The 13,377-nt window shown below is 35.4% G+C and overlaps 1 protein-coding gene across 1 annotated transcript; it reads right to left on the bottom strand.

The window, feature by feature from the left end:
• Positions 1–9,389: 9,389 nt before the first annotated feature.
• Positions 9,390–10,468, bottom strand: LOC135150346 (uncharacterized). The gene is made up of 3 exons (XM_064086612.1): positions 9,829–10,468; positions 9,611–9,708; positions 9,390–9,500 (listed from the first exon to the last, which is right to left on the bottom strand). The coding sequence occupies exons 1-3, from the start codon at positions 10,466–10,468 to the stop codon at positions 9,390–9,392; spliced, it is 849 nt and encodes a 282-aa protein (XP_063942682.1).
• Positions 10,469–13,377: the final 2,909 nt, after the last annotated feature.

The following is a 13,377-nucleotide window of genomic DNA, read 5'->3' on the forward strand; positions in this document are numbered from 1 at the left end:
CTTCGGCATGTGGAAGCCTAATGTATGCAATGTTATGTACGAGGCCTGATATCTGCTTTGCCGTGGGCATGGTTAGCAGATACCAGTCAAACTCAGGACAGGAACATTCAAGTGCCGTAAAAGCAATACTCAAGTACCTACGAAGGACTAAGGAGTATATGCTAGTTTACAAGTCCTCTGATTTATTGCCTCTAGGATATACCGATTCGGATTTCCAGACAGATAAGGATAAGAGAAAGTCCACCTCAGGATGTGTTTTTACTTTGGGAGGTGGAGCCGTAATATGGAGGAGTGTGAAGCAGAAATGCATCGCAGACTCAACCATGGAAGCCGAATATGTGGCAGCCTCTGAGGCAGCCAAAGAGGCTATATGGTTCCGAAACTTCCTGCTGGATTTGGATGTGGTTCCTAATCTGCCACAACAAATCACGATTTATTGTAATAACACTGGTGCTGTGGCAAATACCAAGGAACCACGGGCCCATAAGGCATCAAAACACATAGAGTGTAAGTATCACCTCATACGACAGTTCGTTAAGCGAGGATATATCATTGTGGGTGACATAGCATTGAAGGATAACCGGGCAGATCCTTTCACGAAGAGCTTACCAGCTAAGGCTTTTCAGGAGTATGTAGAAGCGATAGGAGTCAGATACTTGGTCACATAGTTGTTATAGTTGGTAGTGGATTGCTTGTATAAACGCTTATATACTCAAAGAATATCTTGAGTATAAGTGGGAGATTGTTAGGGATATACTGAAATATTCGTTTGAAGTATATAACAATTATTTAAGAATCTTGAATGCATGTTTTCACATTGTCTGAATATTATATATTGTGGACAATCTAGTATCAAATGGGATAGCAGAAGATTAGATTGTCGAACTCCTTATATAATATAATAAAGGTTCACAGTCTAAATAGTGTTAGACAAACCATTGGAAAGACAGAAGTATTATTTGGAAATAGTTTATCTTGACTATTGAATCATACTTATATACTTTGTGTATATTGAACGGGATCAAAATAGTAGAATAATTGTTTCTTTAATTCTGACAATAAAGAACTAAGATTCTATGATGTTATTAATGCTTAAGTTCTTAATCTGGATATAGTGATTGACACTTGTATTTAATGCACATGTCTTGACTCATAAGTTAAGTAATTTATTTTAAATTACGAATTTATGTATTGGGCAATGACATTATATACAGAGTGGGATATTGACTATAGAAGGAAACCGTGTCCGAAAAATATATTCGGGTGATGATGTCCTCTTGAAAGCTCATAATGATAATTATGCTTTAGTCCTGCAGGCAGATTTGTTCTTGCATAATTATAAGGTTGAGTGGATGATCAAAGATAAAAGATATTGATTAAATTAATTGTTAGAAATTAATTTAATTAATGGACATGCGATATCTTAAACATGGGGAATTTATAAGCAATTAATATGGGAACCGAATTAAATAATTAATTTACGGAATTAGGAAATGTAGTGCAAATATTAATTCTTTAGTGGATTGAATTAATATTTAATGACATTGGGCCTGGCCCGGAATGTCATTAGAACGCCTGACCTAATGTTCCATGATCCCTACTGTAGCCTATATATATTCTCGTTCTCCTAAAGCTGAAAGACACACCAAAACGAATTCATCCTAGAGTCAGAGAGAGGCAGACGTTTTTCTCAAGGAGACAGTTAGGGTTTTGGGTTTTCGAAGCTTTAAGGAGAGGCACACCTTGGGAGATCGAAGGCCACACTTCGTCCAAGGAGAATCAGGGAATACAGTATAGAAGACGTGGATTTGAATCGCTTGCGCCGTAGCGATTAAGGTTAATATTCTGTTCGAACTTTTAATTAGTATCATAAAACGCAGGGCCAAGGTCCGACTATTCCTACAGTTACCTGCGCAAAGGCATATTGCAATGCGAGTACATTCCTATGACTCTTAATTTTTATATAAAAGATTGTGCGTTTAACATCCATAACTGGCTGCACTGACGTAACCATTTTCATGGTAAGATGCAAAGACTAATTATAAGATACTTTCGGAACATGCTAATTTCTCATGTCTTTATCATTGCTCTAGTCCCTAATTTCCCCTCCTCTCCTCTAATTTCATTGCAGGGACAAAACAATATACGTGTGTGTATATATAAGAATCAACAAACTCATGAGTTAAAGTTTGTTTGGTATTGTAATTTGCACAATTTTTTATAATGCCAAGTCATTTTATGAAAAGCCACCCCGGATATATCTTAGGCCCTGTTTGGGGATTAGCGGTTAGCAGTTAGCTGTTAGCGGATTGAATTAGATGTTTTGACTAGCTGATTGAATTAGATGTTTTGACTAGCAGATTGGATTAGCTGTTTCTTGTAAAACTGTTTGGTAAATAGCTGATTGATTAGCTTTTTCTGACACAAACCAAAACCTCTAATCCAAAAAGCTCCTCAAAGTAGCTTTTTTAAAATTAGCTTTTTGGACTCAAACCTCTATTTTAATCCGCTAACTACCAAACACTAAAATTAGCGGATTCTAGTGGTCAAACCTCTAAACCATCTCAAACCTCTAATTTTTGCCCAAACCTCTAACTTCGATACAGGGCCTTCCTTATTCTCTTATTTTATTTCATTGATATATATATATATATATATCTAACTTATAATTAATTTCCAAATGTATTTTCTGTGTGTATACGAAATGAAATAATTAACTAATACATTGCAACAATAAAGTCGTGCCTATAAGGAAAAGTGTATGTCAGGAAAAACATAAGGAATAAATATTTGAAAATGATTTATTTGAACTGGATAGTTTATCAGAGTACATGGCTAGCCGATCTCTTACAGTGCAGAACAACACTAGAGATAATAGAATTAAAACATCAGACTTCTGTAGAAATGGCAAGAACAAGCTTAACTGTACTTGCTGCTTTCATCTGAGAGTTAATCCGTCCTCCCATAACATTACCTGCAGCATCTGCAAATTGAACATGGAAAGAACTAATAATGTCTCCAGAAGCAGCATTCAAAAAACTTTAAGTCCCAGATAATGAAATTATCTGGAAGCTTGTAGAAACACCTGGCGGACGGATTGCACCTCGTGGACATGCAACATCAACATCAGAAATGAGTCCGTGGCCAGTAAGCACAGTTACAGAAAGCCCGAATTGCTGTGCAAATTGCACCACACAACTTATGACATCAAATCCATTAGGGATTTCAAGAAAGACTGTTTCCATGACAGAATGATTGTTGATGGCATTCATTGGCACACCGTTGGTCAACGGTGGTTAAAGACCCATCAGAATTGAACGAATAATGAGGAGCTCCTCCATGGCTCCCTGGAGCTGGAGATGAGGATCCACCCAAGCTTTTTGAATTACTCATCCCTGTGAAAATGTTATTGCTCTGAACTAAACAATGAAAGAGATAATATATATAGCGTGTTGCACTATATGATATAATGTGGGTTGAGCATATATGAGTTTTCATTTGTGATTTTTATTATTTGTATAAGTTTAAAAAGATAATAAGGTATATGAGATTTCTCCGTTATTGAATAAAACAGCTGTACTCATGGAATTTACTGCCAGGGACAATACTTTGCATATTCTTTCATACATAAAATCTTTCCCCTGATTGATAGAAGAGATATATATGCTGAATTCATAATTAAATTTATGAATTTTTATAGATTATTAAGGATTTTGATTCTATGCAGAATCTGGGGTGTTGACTTTAAGCATAATCCAAGTATATATAGTCTATCAAAATCTGGTTAAAAGGAAAAACTACAATAGAGATGTAGCAACCCCAAATTCTCAAGTACTTATAATTAATATCTAATAATTTTATTTTTTTATTTTTTTTGCCGAGTAATAACTTTATTTTCTAATTGCGAAAAAATTTACTATTCATAAATAGAGGCGAGTAATAATTAAATTAACATTATTACTCTTTGATTAAAATTAGAATAACGTAAGAAATATTTAATAACCTATTTAGTTATTTATATAAGTACCCTGATGAGGAAATATATAATAATTGTGCGTGATTTTTTTTAGTTATTATATATTTATGAGGTTACTAGATACTCAATAACAAGTATATTGCGTTTAGCTAATTGGATTATTTTTAAATTAATAGCGGTAGCAATAAATCTAAATATTTAGATAGTCGCACACGGATATTATTTGCTTTATACACATAAATCAAACAGAAAACACTATCTATGTCCGAAGCCGACATGACTCCTCTTCATATATTTTTTAGATCTTTGTCTGAATGCTCTCCTCTTCCCTGACTCATCGTTGAATCTCATGTCCGAATTATGTATCTCATCTATTCTCGTCTCTCATTGATTCTCAATATCTCCAATTGAGTCCTCATTTGAAGCACATTTTTGCCGATTTGAAGAACTCATAATCTCCAGTAAAAAATCTACATCATCTATTCACCCCGATTGAAGCCTCATTTGGAGTTCATTCTTGCCGATTTGAAGGTATTACAACACTCTGCCTCTTCAATTTCATAAAATTTGTATTTAGGGTTCCTACTTTGAGGATTTGGGGATTTTGCCGATTTTTAGTCATGCTTAATTAAGTTAGTACATCTTAATTTTGGGGAATTAACATTAGGTTTTACAGTACTTTATCCCTCCATGTGTGTTTTGATGTTCTCTATTTGGTGGTTCTTGTATGTTTCTTCTTTTTTGGTATAGAGGCTGTTTTCTGATATGGTTGTTTGTTCTTTACAGTACTCTACTTCCCCATCTGTGATTTGATGTTCTCTATTTGGGGTTTCTTGTATGTTTCTGCTTTTTTGGTATAAAGGCTAAATAGATTAAATTATTTTACAAGATGGACAGGTCTTGGTTGGTGGATGATAGAAGGACAAAGGAATTTCAAAGAGGAGTAAATGAATTATTGTTATTTGCATTTGAGAACGGCTATGATGAAAAAAAATCAGTTGTCCATGTTTAAAATGCGCACATAGCAAGTCCTGGAAAGCTCACACAGTGAGGTGCCACCTTTTTCAACATGGTATAGATCAGACCTACACGCGTTGGATATGGCATGGGGAGTTAAATACCGAAAGCAAGTCTCCTGCAGAAGACACAGCTAGTTCAGAGTCTGTGGACCAAATCCCGATGAAAACAGAAAATGATGATATTGATGATGATATTTCTCTTGATTCCGCTGATGTATTTAACCATGTTCAATCTGAACATGAACCACTATATCCGGGGTGTGAAGGATTTACAAAGATGAAGGCTTTGGTAAAGTTATATAACTTGAAAGCAAGATACCAAGTATCAGATGGTTGCTTCTCTGAACTTCTACTGTTGGTTGGTTCCATGCTCTCGGAAGGCAACACTTTCCCTTCTTCATTTAGTGAAGCTAAAAAAAGCTGGTGCACTTTAGGACTGGAGTATGAAAAAATTCATGTATGTCCAAATGATTGCTTATTATATCATGGAGAAATGGATGAAGATGAGACAAGCTGTCGTATTTGTCAAGCCTCTAGATGGAAGTTGAACAAAAAAGGAGAAGAATTGGAAGGGGTTCCAGCAATGATTTTATGGTATGTTCCGTTGATACCACGTTTGAGGACTTTATTCAATTCTCCACAAACAGCCAAGGACTTGACTTGGCATGACACAGAGAGAATAAATGATGGTAAATTGAGACATCCAGCGGATTCAAAAACATGGAAGGAAGTCGACAGTAAGTGGCCAGATTTTTCTTCAGATTCTAGAAATCTTCGCTTGGCTTTGTCCTAAGATGGATTCAATCCCTTTTACAGCACAAATATTGATTATTCATGTTGGCCAGTTTTAATGTCAATCTACAATCTCCCACCCTGGCTTTGTATGAAGAGGAAGTATATTATGCTATGTTTATTGATATCCGGGCCAAAGGAACCTGGCAATGATATTGATGTGTTCCTTCAGCCGCTCATTGAAGATTTACAAAAGTTATGGACCGGAAAACAAGTTTATGACGCATACAAGAGGGAGTACTTTTTGTTGCGAGGCATCTTGTTATAGACAATTAGTGACAATCCAGCCTATAGTAACTTGTTAGGGAACATTGTAAAAGGGTATAATGCGTGTCCTGTTTGCGTTGATGGAACAAAAGCAACGAGGCTGGCTAATTACCATAAGTGCGGCGTGGTCATGAGGCATCGGAGGTGGTTGCCCCGTTCACATCCATATCGTAGGAAGAAAGAAGACTTTGATAACACAGTGGAAAAGGAAACTGCCCCAATTCCATTAACCGGAGAGGAGGTGCTTGAGAGAACAAAACATTTGAAGTGTCATGTCTTTGGTAAGACACAACGCCAACCTCGATTCAAAAAAGGTGATGTTCGACCTATTTTTAAGAAGGTTTCTATATTTTTTGAACTTGAGTATTGGAAGTTTTTGCCGGTTAGGCATGTTCTCGATGTGATGCACATCGAGAAAAATATTTGCGAAGCTTTACTTGGTACTATGCTTAATATACCCACGAAGACAAAAGACAAGGAATCTGTCCGGCTAGACATGGCTGAAATGGGGATAAAAATGGATCTAAGGCCAAAAACTCCTGGGAAAAAGGAGAAGTTACCATTGGCATCTTGGAATTTAACTCATTCAGAAAAAAAGTAGTTTGCTCGTCATTTCTTGGCATGAAGTTGCCTGATGGCTTTTGTTCAAATATTAGAAGTTTAGCTTCGATAGAAACTCTTCGACTTACTGGAATGAAATATCAAGATTGTCATATGATCTTGCATCACCTGCTCCCAATTGCGATACGGTCGTCACTGCAAAAACAGGTCAAAAACACTGTCATTAGATTCTGTCTTTTTTTTAAGGCAATCTGCAGTAAAGTTATTGAGGTTGATAAGTTGGAGAAAATGCAATCCCAGCTGGTGGAAACTTTATGCCAACTTGAAAAATACTTCCCTCCTTCCTTGTTTGATGTTATGTTTCATCTCTTGGTCCATCTTGTACGAGAAGTAGAGCTTTGTGGACCAATTTTTCTTAGATGGATGTATCCTTTTGAGAGATATATGAAGATATTTAAAGGATATATAAGGAATTGGGCTCGTGCATAAGGTTGCATTGCTGAGGCCTATGTTGCAGAAGAAGCTGTTGAGTGTTTGGTGAACCATGAGGAAGCGACTGTTGGGTTACCAAAAAATGGTAGGCATAGGAAGGATGTTGTTTGTAGGCCATTATCTGGTGCATCAGTTATAACTCCGAGCTACAATGATTTGCATTTAGCCCATTTATGTGTTTTACAAAATACGGCTACGGTTAGGCCATATTTTAAGTAAGTCATTTCTTAATTTTCTGATTAATTGTCATATTATATATCATTATTCTATTATTTACATAGTATTTTCTAATTGTATGCAGGGAACACATGTGTTTTTTGATGACCAAATATCCAGCAAATGAAAATAATGAAATGTGGCTAAAGAATAAGCAAAATGAGACATTCCCAGAATGGTTCAAAGAAAAGGTATTATGTGCCCTTTATTTATAGCATTTTTGTGCATTTTTAAAATTGTCACATAAGTCATTTTATAACTTTTATGTTGTCTTGGGTAGATTGCTTCAGGTTTGCTTGACGAAAAGGAGATATCACAAGAAATAAGATGGATCGCAGATGGGCCCAATAAGGATGTCCCTACATTCAATGGTTACAAAATGGATGGGATTACCTTTAGCACCAAAGATCGTGATGATGCACGTAATGTTCAATGCAGTGGCGTGTGTGTACAAGCTGATACCATGGTTGTGCAGGGTAAGGATCAAATTGTTGAGCATGCCTCACCTACATTTTATGGAGTTATAACAAGTATATGGGAGTTAGACTACAACAGCTTTAGGATCCCAATTTTTCGTTGTAATTGGATTGATATGAACAAATGGACTAAGGTAGATGACTTGGGTTATACATTGGTTAATTTGAATAAGTTGGGGTTTTTTAATGATCCATTTGTGTTGGCAAAACACGTTAAGCAAGTATGTTACATAGATGATCCTCTTGATAAACTATGGTCCGTGGTGTTGAAATTACCCGAGAAAAACTATTATGAGGACAATGATGAAGAAAATGAGGGATCCGTGGAAGTAGAACTTGAGAATGAGTGCTTTGTGCCGAATTTCCCGGATGTTGATTTAGACGAGGAGGACACAACTAGTTACATGCGAGATGTAGATGAACTAATTCAACTTTCATGATGTAATTTAATTTGATTCTTAGTTTAGTGATGAACTAAAGTAACTTTTATGATGTAAGTTAGTTTTCTTGTTTTTATCTCTGTTGGTTGGCTCTGTTTTCAGTCATATTTGTTAGATTTGTTGGTGTGCCTCTGTTTTTAGGCTGGTTTGCTCTGTTTTTCTGCTATTTTTTTTCCCTGATGGCAAATCAGACAAGCGTTTTTGTCAAAAAAGGCTTGTCTGATAAACATTTACATAACGCTAAACAAAACAAGGCTTGTCTTTAAAGTCTATTAACAACACTTTTACAGAACAAACTGTTGTATGTTCCTTAAAAGTCATTCAGTCAGACAACATTTTATTTATTAAAGGCTTGTCTATAAGGCCATGTTACGATGGTAACAAAAACACTTGTATGTTAGCTTTCCAATCACACAACACTATATAGAACCCTTGTTTGAACTGCTCGTAAACAACACAACAAATAAAACACTTGTCTATTTACAACAATGGTTTCTTGAACTATTGTGTGAAGTTTCTTCACACATCGGCTCTAAAAACAGTTGTCTAACATGCATAATTACACAATACCACAGTTAAGATACCGTTGTCTGATTGAATTTTCTAGACAACATTTTTTAACCATTGTAGGTCGTGGTGTTAAACAATAGTTTTTCGAGGACAAAAAAAAAGTGTTGTGTCTTTGTTTCGGCCAACGCTTTTTTCAACGTCCGTTGTCTGATCAGTGTTGTCTGATGCCAGTTTTGTTGTAGTGATGACTTTAAATCTTTTAAATACTTCAAAGGCTTCTGATTTTTTATTCAAAAAATATACCCAAGTACGTCGAGTGAAATCATCTATGAAAGTGATAAAGTACCTTTTGCCACTGAAAGATCCGGGTGTAATGGGTCCACATATGTCTGAATGTACCAGATTGAGTCGCTCTCTTGTTCTGTATGTTGTTCCCTTTTGGAAAGAGTTTCTCCCTTGTTTTCCATATGTGCAGCTTTCGCAGAATTCACCATCAAATATAGTATCAGGTAGTCCGTGTATCATGTGATTTTTTGCCATCAACTTCAAAGCTCCATAGTTAAGATGTCCGAATCTCTTGTGCCACAAAGATGCCTCACCTTCTTTGATTTGTAAAAATTTTCTTGTGAATATTCCATGTTCACCTTGAACATTCTATTTCCATCTCAGAACTTAAGACAACCCTACCAGTTTTGTCTCTTAATTGCATCTGCTGCCCCTTTGTAAAAATTTCGTATCCCTTCTGCAACAACTGTCCAACACTTAAAATATTAACTTTGATATCTGTAACATAGTATACATCCTCTATTGCTCCAGTTTTTCCATTCTTCTTAGAAAGCCTATTCTGCATTTTCCCATCACCTGAACTTTTGATGCATCTCCAAATGAAACGCTCCCACATGCTCCTTCTTTTAGACTTTGAAACAAATGATGGTGCCCACTCATATGATTACTTGCACCTGTATCCATGTACCATGTTGACTCATTGTCTAGAGTCACTCTTTTCTTTGCGGTCAACAACAAATTTCTTCCTCTTGCTTTGTCACCAGATTTTTACATTCTTCATTTTCTTGTTATGCCAGCACGCCTTTGAGATGTGCCCAAATTTGCCACAGGTATAACACTCTTTTCCTTGAGTTGTTCTTCCTGATCTACCTTCATCTCTGAAAGATTTTTTGACTCTTCTATTGCACAGACAATATTTACAAATTTGCCTGTCAAAAATCTAAGGATCTTCTCTACTATTCTTGCTTCAGTTATCTCCTCTCCATTGTTCTTTAGTTGATTTGTTATCTTTTCCACCCTTGTGATGTAATCTGAAACACTTTCTGTCTCCTTCATTGTCATAGATTCCATTTCACCTCTAAGTGTTTGTAAACGCACTTGCTTCACCCTGTCTGCCCCCTTGAATGTCTTAAACAAGATGTCCCAAGCCTCCTTGGATGTTTCAGCTCCTGCAATCTTCTCAAAAAATGAATCTTCTATTGCATTCTGCAAATCACTTAGAGCTCGGTTGTCTCTCTTTCTTTCATCCTTTAATTTATTTTGTTGAGCTTGTGACAAAGCTCCCAGATTTTCAGGTTCTGTGAAACCATCTCCGACCATCTCCCAAGTTTCTTCAGCCTTTAACCAAGTCTTCATTTGTATGTTCCAAGTGTCATAGTTGAGCTTTGTGAGTTGTGGGATGGGAGTCTGTGTATGTGATGAACCTCCAGCCATGCTTCTCCTTCACCTAAGCTCTGATGCCAATTTGTTGTGATTTTATATGTTTATTAATGTTTTGAAAGGATCTAAATAAGAAGAAGATGGGCATAAATTATAATGTGTGTATTACTTAAAAGAGATCTGCTTATATAGGCAGATTAATACATAGAAATTGAATAGATTTTCTGAACCTCCCAAAATACAAGGCTATTAAATAAGATGCATGAACAACTTCATTCATGTATTTAAATTTCCAAGAGAGATAAACCAAATAGATTAGAGATTATAGTCAACACTTCATGAGCCATTTCTTGCGCTGCACTCTATTTGGGACTTGAGTGACAATGCGATCTGTTTTGCCGAGTTTGAAGTTATTTTGCATGGATTATGAAAACCCAGTTCAACACATCTGGAAGCTCCTGATTGTATTCCCCACATGACCGCTTTGACTTTAGTCCTGTGATGCATAAGGACACAAGCTCCCCACAGTCTCCTGCCATCTGCATTCATGAGAACACCAACCCCGTCGGAGTTGCCATTTGGAAGAGGACCTTCTGATGAAAAGGGGTGAACATTTATCTTGACACAATTTTCTTTGGGAGGAACTCATGCAACATTAATTCATTGTGACAGAGATAGAGATGCAATACAGCCTACTAATGAGATTGTATAAAGGGAAAGACCCAGCCATTGTTAAGTTATGACAGTAATACTACGAATCACGCAGGAGTACTAAAGCACACGAATAGGTGATATCTATTCCTTGGACTCAAAGTCTACTGAATGCAAACATATTTTGATACAAAATTTTGACACTAGATTTATTTTTTAAGTGTGTCCTCTTTGCAAGAATAACTGACTTGTTAATTGTTATAGGTTATTTACTTATATTCTATACCGAGAAATAATTCACAGCTACGTGCTATTGAAAAGATCATATTATATATTTTAGTTAACATTATTAAGTACACATGCAGGTATAAAACCTCTCATCAATATTAATGAATTTTAATGCATGTAATCTTAAAAATGTTCTATTCCTTTAAAGGGTTCGCATATCTGTTCATATTCACCTCACAAAACTTCCCAATGTTATATTATGTTTTTACCAATCAATTCTTTCTGTTTCTTTCCTTGGCTGCAGTGTGCTTATTTGGTTCTTTAGTATAAATTACACCATATTGATTTTTCTTTCTTTTCAAAGCTGCTCCATGATATATATATCTCGAGAAAAATCATATACATGAAAATTAGTGTAATTTTCTCTTCTAAAGAATTATTTGAAACATTTCATGTAACTTTAAAAAATAATCGAAAGTATACATAAAAAGATCAATCCATATTATATGGACAAACTTTGGAATCTAAATAGACCAAATACACCTGAAATCTTCAGGATTAAGAAAGAACAATACAGCTCAAACGATACATACGAGCACACAATCTTTGTAAATATGAGCACAATTTAAAATTGATGAAGAATTAAAGAGTGATACTAGAGGTGAGCACTGAGTAGATAATAACCGCAATATTAATAAGGGTAGCAGATTTTTAACACAAATGCCTCAACCAAAGCAAATTTAATTAAAAATGTGTTGGAAATTTGACCTGCATCATGGTCACCAAATGATTCTTATATATGCATATACAATCTATTCTATAATGCAATTATGTATATTAATATGGCAATTATTACAGATCATAAAAGAGCGATGACTTTTGACATTTCTCTTATAGTAATTTTTGGTATTTCTCACAATGTATTTTTTCCGATATTGATTTTTGGTATATAATACACGGGGAATGATATATACGAGCACTCAACCTTTATAAATATGTGGACAGTTTAAAATTTGATGAAGAAATAATGAGTGATACTTTATTTGTTGGTGAAGGGGAGTGTCGAGTAGATAATAATTGCAGAAATAACAATAGCATATTTTGAACACATATGCCTCAACTAAAGCAAATTTAATCAAACATTTGTTGTAAATTTTACGTGCATCATTTTCACGAAATGATTCTTACATTTGCATATACAATCTACTATATAATACAATTCATGCATATTAATATGGCAACTATAATTGATCACAAAAGAGCGACCACTTTTGACATTTATCTGGTAGTGGCTTTTTGTATTTCTCAATATACCTGGCAGAAGCAAAAAATACATGTAGAATGTTAAAAATACATCATTTCCACTGCATAACGCCATTTTCTGCGGTTACAAATTAAATAGAAAAACGGCTTGCTTAATTATTACTTACATTTTCACGCTTCTCTAGAGTGTATATACATGCTGAAGAGTATCAAAGAACTTACTGGATGAAGGATGATAATAATTCTGAAAAAACATTTTATAATGCAAAAAATATTGCAGCAACAATGATTGCAATAATGTCCGCATTGGGATTGATAACCACGATAGTCATCATTCCGAAAAGAATGTAGTATAGCAGGGTGAAGAACGTGAAGAATACATACCAAAAGAACTTCGACCGCAATTTCGGCGGTCGAAAATGACTAATTTCGACCGTATACGGTCGAAATTAGTCATTTTCGACCAGAATTGGACGGTTGAAAAAGACCGCTTTACCTGTAGTGATGGTTGGAATAGGATTTGGATCTCACCCTAAATTTGGATCAATTGGTGATCCAAATTTGGATATATGGTTGGAGTTGGCCTAAGATACTCTCAGAACAACTGATTTCTCATGTCTTCATCATTGCTCTATTCCCTAATTTCCCCTCCTCTCCTTTAATTTCATTGCAGGGACAAAAAATATAGGTGTGTCTATATACAAGAATCAACAAACTGAGTTAAAGTTTGTTTAGTATTGTAATTTGCACAAATTTTTATAATGCCAAGTCATTTTCAAGAAAGCCACCCCGGATATATCTTGATCCTTATTCTCTTATTT

This window comes from Daucus carota, chromosome 2 (assembly GCF_001625215.2).
Source record: "Daucus carota subsp. sativus chromosome 2, DH1 v3.0, whole genome shotgun sequence".
NCBI lineage: Eukaryota > Viridiplantae > Streptophyta > Magnoliopsida > Apiales > Apiaceae > Daucus > Daucus carota.

What these genes read in the sequence shown, in the direction of transcription:
- LOC135150346 (XM_064086612.1), bottom strand. Translation starts at nt 10,468, where the DNA reads ATGGCTGGAGGTTCATCACATACACAGACTCCCATCCCACAACTCACA. An exon ending in CACATCTCAAAGGCGTGCTG is followed by an intron (nt 9,709 to 9,828) that starts GCATAACAAGAA and finishes ACATGGATACAG; the next exon opens with GTGCAAGTAATCATATGAGT. An exon ending in GAGATGCATCAAAAGTTCAG is followed by an intron (nt 9,501 to 9,610) that starts GTGATGGGAAAA and finishes AGTGTTGGACAG; the next exon opens with TTGTTGCAGAAGGGATACGA.